Consider the following 17,472-nt stretch of genomic DNA (forward strand, 5'->3'; position numbering starts at 1 on the left):
CTCATAGCGACCCTATGCACAACAGCCCTAAACCCTGCTCTATCCTGCGCCAACCGCACCGCCTCTGATACACCCATCCCGATTACCCCAGTCACTGAATCAATCCACCTCATAGAGGGTCTTCCCCTCCTGCGCCGTCCCTCCACCCTCCCAAGCATGCACCAAATGCCATACAAGAGACAAAAAGCTAGAAAAAGATAGTGTTTCTTCCTTCTCCTCCCTTTAACTGATGGCCTCTGGTTTCCAGGCTCCCAGGTAAGCTGGATCTTCTTCTGGTCAAGTATTCTGATGCTCACCAGATGAATGAGTTGTCATTCTTATGTGTCAAGTCAGAATTGACTCAGAGTCTGTAGATCTCATGGGAGAAGATTGGCCGTCTTTTTCCTGAGCTGTTGGCCTCGCTGTCTTTGAGTTGGCAGTACAGGTCCTTACTAGGCCACCAGAGCTCCCTAAAGGATGGTAATAGGCAAATAAAGTTCTCGTTACCTAACAAAAGGATTGGACAGTTTGCTAATAATACAACACTCATTTGTTCGTTCATTTAGGTTTGGAATAAACCAAAAACTCTGTGATCATGGCAGCAAAGCCCAAGCTTCATTACTTCAATGGACGTGGCAGGATGGAAGCCACCCGGTGGCTCTTGGCCGCAGCTGGAGTGGAGGTAGGTTCTGGGGTAGGTTCTGGTAAATGACATCAAAAAGAATCTGTACAAGAGGGGTTTTCTCATACAAGCCAGAAGACTTCAATAGTGGATGACCTGTCAATAGTTGCATCTTATATCAAAATATCACAGTGCAAAGTCTTTTGCATGCAAAAAGCAATCCACATGCTACCCCATATGAATTGCATTAGGGTTAAAGCCACATCATTGGTCATCCAAATAGATGCAGAGATGTCATTTATCAATACTTAATATCCTTTCACAACAAAAATTCTCAATCAACTTGAACTATAAGGAAACGTCTTCAATCTGTTAAAAACCACCTACCATTCTCTTTAACCTTCTACTTCCATTATCATAAAAAAACTCAGTAATAAAAGACTGAAAGGATTCTCACCCCTTCAGATCAAGAAGAAGACAAAGATGTCCACTCTTACCGTTTCTAATCTAAGTGCAGTAGGGGGAGTTGTAATGTCGTCATCTATAGGGAGTTTCACTGCTAACTCAAAGGCTGTGTTTCTCTGGTGGTTTGAATATACCAGTGATTCCGGGGGTGGGGGGAAAGGGCAATCTCCTCCTAATACTAAAAATTCACAGTGTTAGTAACACAACTGGAGGAAAAGCCATGAGTTGATTCCAACTCAATGGCAATAAGATTGAGTTTGAAAGGTGCTAGCCAGTAATTAAGCAGGAAAAATAAGTGAAAGGCATCTAAATTGGAAAGGAAAAAAATAAAATACCATCTCTACTTGCAAATGGAATTATCTTTTGTGTTTGGAAAATCTTATAATGAAATACTACGCAGAAATAGAAAAGAATGAGTTACCAATGTCTGTACTAGCACAGATGGATCTCAAAATTAGGTTGGATGAAAGAGTTCAAACACAAAAGTATAGTGTTTTGTTGTCATTGTGTACCATTGGGTCAGAACTGGCCCATAAACTGGCCCTCTGGTGGGTTTTCAGAGGCAGTTAATTCCCTGGGAGGAGACTGCCCATCCATCTCCAGCAGAGCAGCTGATGGGTTCAAACCATGTGCCTTTGGGATTGCAGTGCAGCATCTTGCCACTAGGCCACCAGAGCTCCAAAAGTGTAGTGTAGTGTTTGTTTTACTTTAAAACTACATTTACAAATTTTACAAAAAGGAAATAGAAAATAGAGGACCAACTTCAAAGATTCCTGAGAGAATTTATCAGGATGCTGGAATTGTTCTGTACCTTGGTTGTTGTTAGAGTTAAATGGGTATTTACATTCGTGAAACTTCAGGGGACCAGTGTACTTAGAGTGCCTTTATGTAACTTGTTTATTACTGAATTTTATTTTATAAATTTAAAATTCACCAGTTATTGAGAAAGACATAGAGTCAACAAAATAAAATTTTAACAGTTTTGTCCATCAAAGTGCACAAAATCATTCATTAGTAAGTCACTATTGGTGGTCCTTATTTGGATTTAGACTTAAGCAAACTAGGGAACTAAATCAATCTCAACCTTTTGATAGTAATTAGAGACATGAGCATGGATGATATTGAATTGCAGTTAATATTTTAGGTGTGATAATGTATGTGTGTGTGATAAGAGAGTTCCGGTGACCTAGGGAGCTCTGGTGGCCTAGGTATGTGGTTCAAATCCACCAGCTGTTCCAAGGGAGAAAGATGGGTAATTTCTTCCTGTGCAATTAGCTGTCTCTGAAAACCCACCAGAGGGTCCGTTATGAGTCAGTTCTGACTCTATTATACACAACTAGCAGCAACAACAATATATATGGTTACTTTTTAATATAGCTTTGATGGTATAATGATATGTATTGAGGTATATAGGATGAAATATTTACATCAACGTATTACTGTAAGAGGAGAATGAAAAGAGGATAGACGAAATTTGCTTGAGTTGACTGGATTATATATGCAAACTAGATTACTATATTATTTTCATTAATGCTAAACATATCCGTAATAAAAATATGTAAGATACTTACTGTAATTAAGCTTAAAATATAAACCACAAGTGTGTGGAAGCTGCCAGGTGAGTGGATTGTAACGTATTGTCTATTAAAAAGTTCAATACATATTTCCAGAAATTAATTTTGGCAACAAAATTGTTTGGTGTTAGTATCCTTGTAGTGTACTAATGAACAAGACAGGTATGGTTCCTTCCTTCAGGCAACAGTTATACAGTGAGGATGTAAACCCACAGATAATTCAAATAAGGAGTGAGAGCATTGAGGAAGACATCTGATCTTTCACAGTGTTTAAATGCAATACTCGGTAGGGTTTGAACATTATGCGATTGAGTTTCAGGTCACTCTTGGTCAGCTGTGTCACTGAGGAAAACACTTTTCATCTGAAGGAAGTGAGTCAGGGGACAACTTGTTCAGGAGATAGGAAAGCAAAGGGGAGGAGGGAGGGTTTTTTCAGGTGAAGTGGTGTCCTAAAAGCTAATAAGAACTAATCCCTCCTTCAAGCTTCATACCAATTTGCTTACCTGCACCTCAAGGTTACTTCATTGATGACATCATGATTATATTGGACTTTAGGCCAAGACTTTCTCAATGTTATGAAGAAAGAAGCAAACAAACAAAAATCTAAGCTGTGCAATCCTACTTTGTTTCCTCTCTGTAAATGAGTAACTTGTTTTAGCACAGTCCAAAAGTCAGCTCTGTGGTTCATGGAAGGTTATGTATTCTGAGCATCTGGTCTAGATAAACTCCTTGGAGGAGGCTGGAATAGAGGGGGAAACTGAGAACATTTATGTCTCCTTTTGTCTGTTCAGCTTGTCTGAAGATGATGGGGACAGATCAAAGACTGTCCAGAGACCCTGCTCAGAATTCCTGGGTCTTTGAGCCTAAAATATAATCATCTTATCCCATTTCCTCACAAGCAAGCAAGCCCTCACCAAAACCAGCTCACTTCGGCTACCCTTCACAATGGCCACTTACCATGCCATCTGGCTTAAGCTGGATCATTTATGAATCGTTAGCATACACCACCCATACAGCCTGACCCTATGCAATTGTATAGATCTACAACACAGAATTTTTTTTTCCTCTGAGAAATTACAAACCTCAAAAATTCCCAAGCTTCTTATCAGTAGGAAAAAACACACTAAGAAGTTTAAAACTACTTAGAGGTTCCAAGGAAAAAAATACCTGGTGATGATCTATTTCTACATGAAATTCCAGAAAACTCTGTCAACTTCCACTTTGCCCTATAGAGTTGCTGTGAGTTGAAAAATAACTTGATGGTACAAAATGACAACCACCACTACTGTTAATTACTTGTTTTTCTATGGACAACGCCTTGTATAGGTCAAAACCATTTCAGCAAGTAAGGAATGTTCAATATTATTTTATAAAGAAACCACATGTTGGAGATATCAAGTGATTGTACCCATCTCACGGAGCTATTATGTGGCAGAAGCAAGACAAATCACGTTGACATCACATCCATAATCTTGATAACTTTGTCCTTGAACTTTTGGTCGATTGTATCTATTATTATGATAGATTATTTTGAAAGATTTGATAAATTATATCTATTAAAATTATATTAAAATCATCAATAACTTATTTTAGCATTTGTTTTAAGGAGCTACAATCACTCAGCACTCCCATCCACCCGAGGCAGTCCCACCAATGTGTCTGGGTCTAATTTGCACGAAGGTTTCATTATTGGAAATAGGCCAGGACAACTCAAATAGTCACCAATGTAATTAGTTTCAAAAATACATGTCCATCTGTATGATGAAATAACACCCATCTTTGAAAGGAACTGTGTTGCAATCCTAAAGGCTCGTGGTTCAAATCCACCAGCTGCTATGAGGGAGAAAGATGGGTAATCTCCTCTCGTGCAATTAAATTGCCTCTGAAAACCCACCAGAGGGTCAACTATGAGTCGGTTCCAACTTGATTGTACACAATGACAACTTTTATTTATTAATTTATATTTACTTGCATTTGTATGTTCTTACCACTGACCTGAGTGCTCCACATGTGTGAGACCTTAAATCTACTGCAAACTAATCACATCCACAGTCACACTCAGATGAGAACACTGAGGCACCTCAAGGCTCAGTAGTGTGTCTTCAGGTACAAAGTGGGGAAAGCTGAGTTTCAAACCCAAGAATTCAAATCAGAAACTAACTTATTTTAGGGGTCTGCAGGTGCAACTAGACCAAGGACTTTCATTTTTCTCTTGAGATTGACAGTCCTGCCCTGGAGGTCCAAATTTTCATGTAGAGGAAATAACTGAGTTGTAGGAATAAGAGCTTTGTGTGCAGCAACTAGGAGATAGATGATAGATAGATAGATAGATAGATAGATAATTTGTCTGAATGATTGAAGAAATAAAATTTGTGACCGAGGCAAATTGGCAACAAAATCTGAAATGGTCTCTAGACCAATGATGTACCCTACACTGGGGCACACATGTTTGTTCCTGAGATGCTGTGGAGAAGTAGATTCTCTCAAGATGTTCAACTCTAGAATTATGAATACCCAATTTCCTCTCCTCCAATCATATATTACTCTCAAATCATTACCTATTCTTGGAGATGATGATGGCGGGGAAAGACATCTTCAGAAAAGAGCAGCTAGCTATTGAGACTAATATCATCTTATCTAAGAATTCCAAAGGGCCATGAACAGACAGCTATTGCCTAACTTAGAAATTTCTCTTTCCCCATAATAGATATGGGATATTCAAGTTTGAAATCTCTGTAATCCTGTTGAAGGAAGTTAATAGGACACTTTTTTTCCTATGTTCTAGTTTGAAGAGAAATATATAGAAACTCCAGAAGACTTGGACAAGTTAAAAAATGGTAAGACTGAATTTCTAAAAACCCCTGAGGAAGATATCTACTGGAAGTCTTAAGCTAACACCAGGCAATGCCCGAAGTGTTTGTGTGGTGGTGATGGTGAGGGTGGTAGAGATGGAGAAAGAAAATTGAAATATAAAATATAGGGCTTTTTAAGCAGTTCAGGGAATTTCTTGGAGCTAAAAAAGGGTAAAATTCTTGCTACAGAAACCTTGCCTAAGGCCTTATGAATAATTTCAGGTTACTTTTTCCATGCTTCTTAACACCATGAATGAGCTGCAAAGAGTTCAGTATCCCACACTTCTCTCTACCCCAAAACACACAGATGCATTAGCATGAAATGAATAGAGGTGTGACAGTGAACTTGAGTTCTCTCTTATGAGTTGTGACAAGGTAAAATCCTAGCCATATTACAAATTCAAATAAACAAGACTCTCTGGTGAAGTAGTTGGGAGATCAGGTTAGAGGACGTGAATGGGTATAGCAAGACCAGAATCCTGGGGTTAGGAAAATTGTTTCTTCCATGCATGCACCACCCCCCTGGAGCAAAGTGAGGGGCACAAAATGCAGTCCAGGGAGCATTGGTGGCTTAGTGGTAAGAGTTGTACTGCTAACCCAAAAGCACGAGGTTTGAATCCATCAGCTCCTCTGTAGGAAGAAAATGAGCAATCCCCTTGCCTATCATTTACACTTCTGAAAACTCACTTGAAGGGTGAACTATGAGTCAGCTCCAACTTGACAGTAAGTAACAACGCCATAGAACTCAGGACTGTCCTTAAATGCCATGACACCTGAGAGTTATTTTGGAATCTTCCCTTTTAAAATGTACCGTGGCTGACAGCCCCTTTGAAAATCACCCCCAACTTCTTCTTTGAAGACAAATAAACATGTAAAAGGTGAAGGAGTTGCCGTATATGTCCAGTTGGAAAATAAAAAGATAAATGACATAACAAGTTAAAAATGAAAGGGAGAGTGATACAGAGGGGGAAAAATCTCACTGTGAATGAACACAAAATGCGGTTTCTGTAGCAGTGTTATCGGATTATGATTTTCCGTTTCATTTAGCATCTTCTGTCACTGCAACACACTTTTATTTTTTACCCTTAGAGATTGCAAACCTTAAAATATTTCACTTAATCTTTTTCTTTTTCTTTCAAAAGATGGGCTTTTGATGTTCCAGCAAGTGCCGATGGTTGAAATTGATGGGATGAAGCTGGCACAGTCCAGAGCCATTCTCAACTACATCGCCTCCAAATACAACCTTTACGGGAAGGACATCAAGGAGAGAGCCCTGTACGGTGGACTTTGTGTTCTTACATCAGTAAAGAACAAGGGACTTGCTTAGGTTCTACAGGGAGAGGACAGAGTGTGCTGGGACTGCAGAAGAGGTCAGGAGGTATAGAAGGCCCATGGAGACCTCGGTATAGCAGCAGGCTGGGCCTTAGGCACTTAGCCTGAGTGAGGACCAGTAAAGCACAGTGCTAGGGAGCCAGGGAACGAGAAACTAGGAGTAGACTGAGAGCGTGTGCCATGATGTGACTCAGCGACTATACTAGACACTTAGTGCCATTCATTTGATTTCAATTCATAATGCCTCTCCACTGGATTTGTGAGGCTATAAATCTTAACAGGAAGAGACTGTCCATCTTTCTCCCAAAGAATAGCAGACGGGTTCAAAGTACCAGTCACATGGTCTTTTGGTTAGCAGTAAAGCTCCTTATGAATCATGCCACCAGAGTTCTGTGACAGAGCCTTCCACATACTGACAACCAAGATGTCAGAAAGATGGCAATATCATTGTTATGTCACCCTGGGGGTTCTAGAGAAGGCTAAAGAAAGGAAAGATCCAAAGAAGTTTATTTTCAAGTTCTAGAAACAGGAAAATGAGGAGGAGGAAACTAGTTAAGCTAGAAACAGTGTTTCCTTTTGTCTCTGCTGGTTGCCCCAGGCATCCAGATGCAGGCCCAAAGCAGCCAGGGCCTTGCAAACACCCAAATCAAATCCAAGAGACAGAGCTATGTTAGTGGTTATCAGAGGCTAGAAGACCAGACGGACAAGGAATGATGATAACAAGTATATAACAAATTTCTTTTGGGAATGATGCATCTACTCTGATGATAGTTGCACAACTCTTATTTATGCATTTTAAAAGCATGAAATTTATGACATGTAAATTATATCTCAGTAAATAGTGTTTAAAAAAACTTTTGGGCAACTGAATTGTACAGGTTAAAAGTGCTGAAACATAATATTTTTGTTTTTGTGTTTTTCTACAATTAAAAAAAATAATAAGTAAATGTTCATTAAAATTATTTAAAAAAGAATATGAAGAATAAAAAAATAAAATAAGGTTCTTAGAAAAGCTTAATTTGGAACAAAAGAAAGAATATTCCCTGGATTATACATTGGTTGCAATTGTTTAAATAATTGTACCTAATTGAGAAGTTAGTTTCCATGGTTATTGAGAAATGCAAATATGGCCACAATTTCACAATAATAGTTCCTGGAGAAAGGGAACTCTAGAGGCCTACTGGTAAGAAGTTGTACTTCCAATCCAAAGACAAGGGGTTCAAATTCACAAGCTGCCCTGAGAGAGAAAGAGAAGTGATTTTTTTATCTTTCTCTCCCATGCAACTTACAACCTCTGAAAATCTGATCAAGGGGCAATTATGAGTCAGTTCTGACTGAAAGGCACAAACCAACAATAAAAAAACAACAACTTGGAGGGGAGAAAAATCTCCAACAAGATGGATTATTAACATAGTGACTGTAAAAATGGGCTCAAGCATATTAGAGGTGGTAAGGGTGGCCCAGGATAGGACAAAGTTCAGATTTGTTGTTCATAGGATCACTGTGAGGTGTAGTCGACTCAATGCACCCAATAACAGCAGCTTGGAAAACGCTGTGGAGACATGTTTTATGGAAAATAATTAAAAGAGCTGCTGATCTGGGGCCTTGAAACAGGCCTGAGCAGTGTACTAAAGTGAGAGAGGAAAAGGATAGGACAGAGACAGACTTGTGACCTCTCTCTTGAGATTACTTGTTGTTGTTGTGTGCCATCGAGTTGCCTGTGACCCATAGTAACCCTGCATGTAGCTCCAAACCTTGCCCCATCCTGAGCCAGTCTCTCTGACTCTGACACACCAACCCCCATTGCTTGTTACTGTATCAGTCCTTCCCCTCCAGGGTTTTCCTCTCCTGCTGTCTCTCCACCTTTCCAAGCATGATGTCCTTCTCCAAGGTGTCCGCCTCCTGGACAGGTTCCCAAAATATGTGAGAAGAAGCTTCAAAATCCTAGCCTCCAAGGAGAAACTTGGTTTCACCCTTTCTAAGACACACCTATTTGTTTTCTTGGCAGTCCGTGGTATGTTCAAGCCTCTTCTCCAGCACCACAATTCAAAAACACCAATTCTTCTGTCAACCTTAGTCATTGTCCAGTTTTCTGATGCATAGCAAGTATGGCAAAGACCATGGCCTGGATTGGGCACACCCTAATCTTTAGACTGACATCATTGTTCTTTAGTACTCAGGAAACATCCCTGAAAACAAATTTATTTAATGCAATTTGTCTTCTGATTTCCTGACTGCTGGTGCCAAGAGTGTTCATAATGGAGCCGAGCAAGCTGAAATTGTTAACAACCTCAATCTCTTCTCCATCTATCATGGTGCTGCCAGTTAGAAGGCTTTTAGTCACATACCTCACACTAGTTTGTGCATAAAACAACAGAAATGGAAAATCCTAGGAACAATATAATTTGGTTCTTGTGTGTTCCTTCCAACTCTATCTTGTCCTTGACCTTAATAGATCCCCCATGCTCTCTGTACCTACTTTTATTCAAATGTTTAAGAGAAATCTTAGAGCTATACATATCTTCAATAGATTGTTATAGAAATTAAATGTAAAAAGATAACTAAAAATTACAGCATCATTATTAGCACAAAACAAATACCAAATGAAGGTAATCCTCTTTAATATAAAACTCTGAGGCAGGAGGCATTTGACAGTTTGCTCGTTTTTGCCTTTCAGGATTGATATGTATGTAGAAGGTGTGGCTGATTTGACTGAATTGATGTTTCAAGTGCCATTATGTCCCCCTGAGGAAAAAGAGGCCAAAATTGCCCTAATCAAAGAGAGAACAACAAACCGCTACCTCCCAGTCTTTGAAAAGGTAAATGGAATCTCTCTGGTGTCTGAGGCTACTAATAGTTCAGGGACCTGCAGAATACCAGTGCCACTGAAGCACTGACTTTCATTCCAATCAGTCACTGTTAAAACTAAGTTAACATATTGACCCTCAAGATATTTTATTAAAATGTACAGTGAAATTCACATGATAGAATACTATGCAACACTCAGGAGCAACAATTTAGAAAATTACTACATACTTGAGAGAGACTGGAGGGCATTACGCAGAGTGAACTAACTTAGTCTCATAACGATAAATATTGCATAGGACCATTATTGTAAAAAACAGAAGGATAACTAGTAAAATGTGTATGGGGATCCAAGAAGGGAAGGAGTGGGAACAGAGGAGTGCGGGTGGGCAGGGAGAAATCATAGGGTCGCACAATTTGGTGGATGGAGAGGAGGGTAAAGGAAATGCGAAATATCTGCTGGGGATCTGGAGAGACTGGGTAATGATGGGCATAGTTCAATGGTGACTGATTTTATAAAACAATGAATGAGAATAATTGTCTGAAACACAATGAATGAAGGATAGTGTGAAACACAATGTGTACAAACTTTGCATTCAAACCAATGCAATTTTTTTAAAAAGTTAAATAAATTGCAATAACTACTAATTAAAAATATGAACAGAAGGACCTCTGGTAGCATAGTCTGTAGGTAGCTGCACTGAGAACCCAAAGGAGACGCCTCTCTCCCAGTTTAAATCCACCAGCAGCTCGGCAGGAGGAAAACGGGCAATTTCCTCCCGTGCCATTTGTTGATATTGTTGATTGCCAGATTCATGGCTAACTCTCTAACAGGCTTTCTGAGGCTGCAAATCAAATGGGTGTTGATTGTCCATCTGCTGTGCAGCAGCTGGTGGATTTGAACTTTGTGCCACTGAGTTTTGCTAACACAGCTCCTTACCACTAGGCCACCAGAACTCCCTCCTGTGCCATTTACAGCCTCTGAAAACCCAGTGGAGGGTCAGCTGTGAGTCCTTCCAGACCCAATCATGGAAAAATGAATGAGTTACACACACACACACACACACACACACACACACACACACGAAAAGGGAAAAACAGTTGTAAGTTAAAATTGTAATTTTTCAGACATTTTTCAATTTGCAGAGAACTCCATTTTGATTCTTCAATTGGCAGAAGCCCATGACCATATTTACAACTTTGTTTCTCAGGTGGTTTAGTGGATAACAAACTGCATTTCTAAGCGAAAGATCAATAGCTCAGCCATTCCTTGGGATAAGGATGAAGCAGATCTCTTCCAATTAAGATTTATAACCTCAGAAACCCAATGGCTGGTCACTACACGTCAGAATTGACTGAAAAGCAAGGGGCTTGGGGTTTTTGATAGACAATCTAAGGTCGCCGAGGAAGAACAGAATCAAGTCCAGGCCAAGACAGTTTATCGAGGAGAAACTGCCAAGCTGGCTCTCAAGCAGAAGACCGGCCCCTGCTTAAAGTTAGAGAGGGGTTTTATATTCTCTTACAAGGAACTTGGGGAAGGGAATGTTCACAGATGTTTTCTACAAGATAGAGAAGTGGGCTGTGGTCTCAGGTAACTATTTCTGGGAAAGAGGGTAGAATAGTTTCACATTCTTGACAGAAAAAGCATAGCGGCTGTTTCCTGTGATTGATTCTTTCAGTAGCCATTCAGAGAGAGGAAGGAAGGGGTTCTGCAGTCCTAAGAGACAACACTAGTGAATGCTCTGAATTCTGTAAGACATCAAGGTTTTAATCCATGGTAGAGTATGACAAGAACAACATGTTAGAGAATTATTCTTTCACTTTGCATACAAAGACAAGGTACTGTTGTCCACCAGGATAAAATTGTAAGTACTCAAAGGCCGGATGTGAAGTAGCTAAACAGGAATTGTGGCAATGGGATGAAGAGACAGAGAAACACACAAGAGACATTATGAAAAGAAGTATCTATAGAATTGGGGACATAGCTCTTGGATTTTAGAGAAAAGCTATGAAAATTAAGGGAAAAATTCATCATTTACCATAATGCCCACCATCTTTTAATTGGTGCTTTTCTTTTTAAAGGAAAAGAAAAATTTTCAGTATTAAAACTACCTGAAATAATGGAAAATTTCTATTTCATGAACCAAAAAAAAATGATTATGAGATCCTGGAACCCAAGATCAGTTGCCATCAAAGCAATTCTGCTCATGGTAATCCTATACATGTCAGGGAAAATCTGTGTTCAGAGAGCTTTCAGTGGCTGATCTTTTGGAAGTTGATTTCTAGATCTTTCTCCCAAGGCCCCACTGGTGAACTCAATCTTCTTTCTTTTAAGCTAGCTGCTAAGCTTGTTAGCTATGCCTACCACCATAATGCCAGATGGACTAGTATAAAGAACCAAAAACCTATCTGCTACTAGTACATTTGAATTCATAGCAACCTCATGTATTTGATTAGAGCTGTAATCCACAAGGTTTTCATTCGTTTTGAGCTCTCAAAAGTAGATGGTCAAGTTGTTCTTGCAGGGTGCCTTTGGATGGATTCAAACCACCAGCTTTGCAATTAACAGCCCAGAGCTCAATCAGTTTGGACATGCAAAGACTCCTTCAGAAGACGCATCCCATCCACTGATGTTTAGTAGAGTTCAACTCATAGCAACCTTCCATCGTGTTTCCAAGGCTCTAAATTCTTACTGTAGGAAATTTTCCATCTTTCTTTCACGGAGCAGCTCATTCACTTAAGACTGATGAGTGGTGACCACTCATAGCTGACCCTCTACTGGGTTTCTGAGGCTGCAAATTGCACAGAAAGAGATTGGCTATTTTTCTCCCACAAGGCAATTGTTGGATTCTAACCTCCAGAGAAGCTGGCTTTGGTATTAGCAGTATAACTCTCTCCCTACATACTAGACCACCAGAACTCCCTTGTAAAAGATAAAAAAAGATATTTAAAAAACAAAATAAAAAGAAGCTCCATCCAAATCATTAAACAATGTTAATTTCTTTGATAATTCATTCCTTGCCTCTCTGGTCCTATTCAAATATTACTAATTAAATAGCAGTGATAAGTTAACAGGTCTTCATTTTTCTTGTGATGCTGACAGTTTAGGGCATAGTGACAGAATGCAAGCTATACTCCATTGCAAATTAAGTTCATTTGCAACTAGAAATTCAACTCGTTTCATAGCCCTTAAAAATAGAAATTTAAAAAAATGCATAGTACAAATTTTCTATTGACCTTTTACTTTTATTTTCTTACAAATTGTAGATACCTCTTTTATTTGGAGACGAAGTCTGAAAGGTTATTTGTCAATATGGTCAAGAATGATTTCTCTAAGTGGTGGTTTCATGTGTGTTTTTGTTTTCACTCTTTACAATTTACATATTGTTGGAACTTTGAAAATATGACATGTGTTCCAACACTTTATTATAGAAAAGTTAAAACCTACAGAGAAATTGAGGAAATATGTGTTGAGTACACACTTATCCATCACCTATTTTTAAAAATAAATACTTTAGTGTTTTGTCATCTCTTCATTTTATATGCCTATCTTCATATAAATCTTATTACTTTTTAATTTATACTACTTTATTTTCAAAATTCTAATACATTGTTTTTCAGATCAGATTCTTCCAATTTCTCACCCATCAAATTGTACAACCCCATGATTAATCCCCAACCCCCCACCCATCCCCCATCCATCCTTATCCCTCTGCATCTCCCCCTCCCCTCCCCCTTCCATCCTCATACTCATTCTACAATAATAGTTTTATACAGTATTTGTCCTTATGGGACTGAGTTAGTTCACTCAGCATAATATTCTCCAGTCCCTCCCAAGTTAGGTAATAATTTACAAAATCATTTTTCCTGCATGTTGTGTAGTATTCCATTGTGTGAATGTACCATAATTTCTCAATCCATTCGATTGTGGTTGGACATCTGATGTATTTAAAAGTTAATGCAACTTTAGCATAGTATACCCCTAAGCACTTCATTTGAAGACTATAACATGAGTCAATGAGTTTGTAGACACGGATAAAATAAGAGTTAAAGCCAGTGTTGGAGGGAAGATGATAAATCGAAGTCATCTCAGCTTTATTTCAGACCTCAGAGATCTAGACTAGGCACAGAGGAAGCAGGCAGGTGGAAAAAGGTTGACTGAGATTCTGTGGTGAAGTGTGAAGAGCACTGGTTTAGGGAGATGCTACCCTGGGTGGGGGAGAGGAAAGAGGAGAGAGAAAAGAATGGAGGGTCATAGTCTGACTGTTACACATATTTAGGGATGGGACAACCACCTGGGGCAGCAGGTGTGAAGTCTAAGGCTTTTGTAAAAGATGCAATTTTAAAGAGGTTGAAGGGTGAAAAGTCACATTGTTGTGGGGAAAACAGAAAACTCTAGACTGGATTCCACCAAGCAATGAGGGGATAAAAGCTAAAACCAACTATTCCTGAGTCTCATTGAATCAGGGGTGGTGGAGAGGTGTCTGAAGCTCTCCAATGGCCCAGGGAAGAAGCAGAGGTGGGGAGTCAGTCTGGGGCCCATAGGGAGAGAACCAGCCTGACTGTGCAACACTTTCATGCTCTGTTGGCTTCTAATTCCACAGGCGTTAAAGAGCCACGGACAAGACTACCTTGTGGGCAACAAGCTGAGCAGAGCTGACATTCAAGTGGTTGAAATTCTCTACTACGTGGAGGAGCTGGACGCCAGCCTTACAGCCAATTTCCCACTGCTGAAGGTGACTGATTTCACAGCCCTGCTCCTCCTATCTGGGAATCTAGCATTTGGACCCTTGGACTGATGGTTTTTTGGTCCCAGTCTTCTCTAGATCTTCACTCCCTTTTATGTCACCAAAATTACCTTCTTTTAGGTCTTAGTTCTGTGCTATGAACAGGTCTTGTTAAACTAAGGAAATTTCAAGTGGATAGTGGTCCATGAATACTTGAGTTGTATCATGAGAAGCACCCAGGACTCAGCATCTCTCCACTCAGTTCTCTATTCCATTGCTGCCTCTGGACACGTTTTCCTGTCATTTCCTTTCTTACATTATAGTCTTCTCTTCCCAAACCTGTCTCTGTGTGAGTAGGTCACTTCTCGCTCTGATTTACCCTTACTCCCACTCTGTATTTCCAACCTTGGGTACCTACCTCTCCGCCCAGGTCCGCCTGCCTTGCACAGCCTCCTATATTTCTCTCTCAGTGGGAAACTTGCTTTCAACTGCCCCATGGCTAGCTGTTGTTGTTAAATGCTGTCAAGTGTCATAAGTGACTCATAGTGACCCTATGAACAAATGACCTGAATATTGTATAACTTTCTTCGTGTCAGTTTTCATTTCCTCTGTGTTCATTCCATTTTTTTCTCTTATCTTTTCTGTTCTTTTGAGTACCTATTAGTGTGATATCTGACCTGAAGACAGATGAATTAGTCTTCCTTGTATAGTACAAACCCAACAAATATACAAAACGTCCCCTTAAGGAAGAGTATATAGGAAAGACTGTTAAGAGTCAAGTGTTAAACACAGGTGTCTTCAGGGCGCAATATTCTGGAGCAGTATTTTCTTCCTTCTTCCTTCTACCTTTATTTTTCCCTGAGTATCTGTTTCCCATTTGAGTGTGAATGGAGGACAGTCAGCTGGCCCTTCTCTGGAAGGGTCTCAAGTGTCCTCAGGTGTCATTACAAGGTTGCTGTAATGACCGGCTGGGCCTTTGGCTTCACTCTAAAGGCTGTGCTTACTGTTGTCCATTGCAGGCCCTGAAAACCAGAGTGAGCAACCTGCCCACGGTGAAGAAGTTTCTGCAGCCAGGCAGCCAGAGGAAGCCTCCCCTTGATGATAAAGCTTTAGAAAAAGCCAAGAAGATTTTCAGGATCAAATGAGGCAGCCCTGGATTGCCATGCACACACTGCACAAATGGGAAATTTACAAGAGTGAAGTGTTTTGTGAATCACTAATCCTGGCTATTGTGTGATTAAAGCTTTAACAAAGTATGTTACCTGGTTTAATTAGAAATCAGCTATGTGTAGATTTAGGTCCCTGAGTGGCACAAAGGGTTTGCGTGTTCTGCTGTTAACCTAAAGCTGCCTATTTGATGTTACCCAGTAGCACCTTGGAAGAGAGACCTAGCAATTGGTTGTCTAAACATTACGTCCACTAAAACTTCACAGAATAATTCTATTCTGTAACACAGGGGTTCCCCATGCACTGAAAATAACTTGACAGCAATGTGGATTTTTCCATTCAATCATTCATAGATAATATGTGGAGATTTCTTTTCTTTTCAGTCTGTTTTAGTCCAAAGATGAGCTCATAATTACTTTTGTGGGATGTTTCTTGCAATAGAAAATAAATAAATGGGGGGGGGGAATATATGGACTCTGTGGTCTATTCAAAAAACTACAAAACAATTATCACTTTCCATATCAAGAAGAGGGAAATGGAAGCTTTGCATCTTACAGTATCAGTTGCATAGTTTGACCTTTTATGTTTCCTGCTTCTCTGACAAATGGCGTATAATGTTTCCCTTTTTCTTAGCATCACTTTCCTCAGCTAATCTATTTTTCCTGAACAAATAATCACATCAAATACGGACCATTATTTCATGAGGTAGCGAAATCATGAAGAACACTCCAGACACAGCCTCATAGGGCTTAATCCAATCTCACAGTGATTATTCAGGTGAGAGGAACTGACAAAAACACTGAGGCAAAATAATGAAGATCCTCTGTCTCAGTTACCGAAGGCTGCCATTGCAAACTACTACAAACGAGGTGGCATAAAACAAAACTTCTATTCTCACAGTTTTGAAGAACAATAATGTAAAATCAAGGGCCACATTCTCTCTGAATACTCGGGGATGGGAGGGGGGGTGGAATCTGTTCTGCCTTCTTCCTACAGTTCTGTGGTTACAGAAATACATGCCGTTCCTAGGCCTGGAGACACATCTCCTCAATCTCTGCCACCTTTATCACTTGGTGTTCTCCATAGGTGGATGTCTGTATCCAATTTTTCTTCTTTATAAGACACCAGAGTCCCTGGGTATTATTGTTGTTAGGTGCCATTGAATCAACTACAACTCGTAGTGATCCTAGGAACAACAAGATTGATTGACCCAGGAACTAACAATGGGCTAGAACTTACCAGGGTTCATAAAGACAGTACAGGATAGAACAAGGTTCAGGTATGTTGTTTATACGGTTGCAAAAAAACCCTGGGTATCATAAACAGATCACATGCTCAACTGCTAACAGAAAGGTTGATAGTTCATATCCACTCAGAGAAGGCCCTGGAGAAAGATTGGGCAATTTCAGAGAAAAAATCTGCCATTGAACACGCTATGGAGTGTAATTCTTCCCTGACGCATATGAAGTTATTATGAGACAGAATCTAATCAACAGCAACAGGAAAGGAACACCAGTTATTGATCTCATCGTAACAGGATTGCATTTCAAAAAAACCCCTTTTTCTTTCAAATAATATGACATCCATAGGAATAGAGGCTCGTATGCATCAAATTGTGTGTCCCTCAAATGTATATTAGAATCCTAGAGGATATGCCTGATTGGGAACAGGGTCTAGGTATGTTAATAGGACCATATCTGTACAGTGTATCTTGTTGATGTTGTTGATTACCTTCATGTCAAGCACGAGCCAAAGACCCTATGAACAAAAGGCCTGAAGCCCCCTCTACAACTATCGGCATTTATCAAAGTTCATCAAAGTTTCCAGAGGCATGTTGCTTAGGAAGTGGATGCCATAGTATATTTTAAGCATAATAGTTTCTAAGTTCTAAAAAGAGCACATTGGACATAGAAGTGAGAACAAATACTGTAAAATGGACCATCTGAAGA

The 17,472-nt window shown here is 39.7% G+C and overlaps 1 protein-coding gene across 1 annotated transcript; it reads left to right on the top strand.

The window, feature by feature from the left end:
• The first annotated feature begins 571 nt into the window (after positions 1 to 571).
• Positions 572 to 15,501, top strand: LOC102849090 (glutathione S-transferase A1-like). Its single transcript, XM_006902814.1, has 6 exons — positions 572 to 661; positions 5,426 to 5,477; positions 6,635 to 6,767; positions 9,502 to 9,643; positions 14,234 to 14,365; positions 15,376 to 15,501. The coding sequence occupies exons 1-6, from the start codon at positions 575 to 577 to the stop codon at positions 15,499 to 15,501; spliced, it is 672 nt and encodes a 223-aa protein (XP_006902876.1). The 5' UTR covers positions 572 to 574.
• The last annotated feature ends 1,971 nt before the right edge of the window (positions 15,502 to 17,472 follow it).

This window comes from Elephantulus edwardii, unplaced genomic scaffold (assembly GCF_000299155.1).
Source record: "Elephantulus edwardii isolate Elephantulus edwardi_28Jun2011 unplaced genomic scaffold, EleEdw1.0 scaffold00455, whole genome shotgun sequence".
NCBI lineage: Eukaryota > Metazoa > Chordata > Mammalia > Macroscelidea > Macroscelididae > Elephantulus > Elephantulus edwardii.

Excerpts from the sequence above, each read along its gene's own strand:
- LOC102849090 (XM_006902814.1), top strand. The coding sequence starts at position 575 with ATGGCAGCAAAGCCCAAGCTTCATTACTTCAATGGACGTGGCAGGATG. Across the intron at positions 662-5,425 it reads TGGCCGCAGCTGGAGTGGAG|TTTGAAGAGAAATATATAGA; the intron begins GTAGGTTCTGGG and ends CCTATGTTCTAG. Across the intron at positions 14,366-15,375 it reads CCAATTTCCCACTGCTGAAG|GCCCTGAAAACCAGAGTGAG; the intron begins GTGACTGATTTC and ends TGTCCATTGCAG.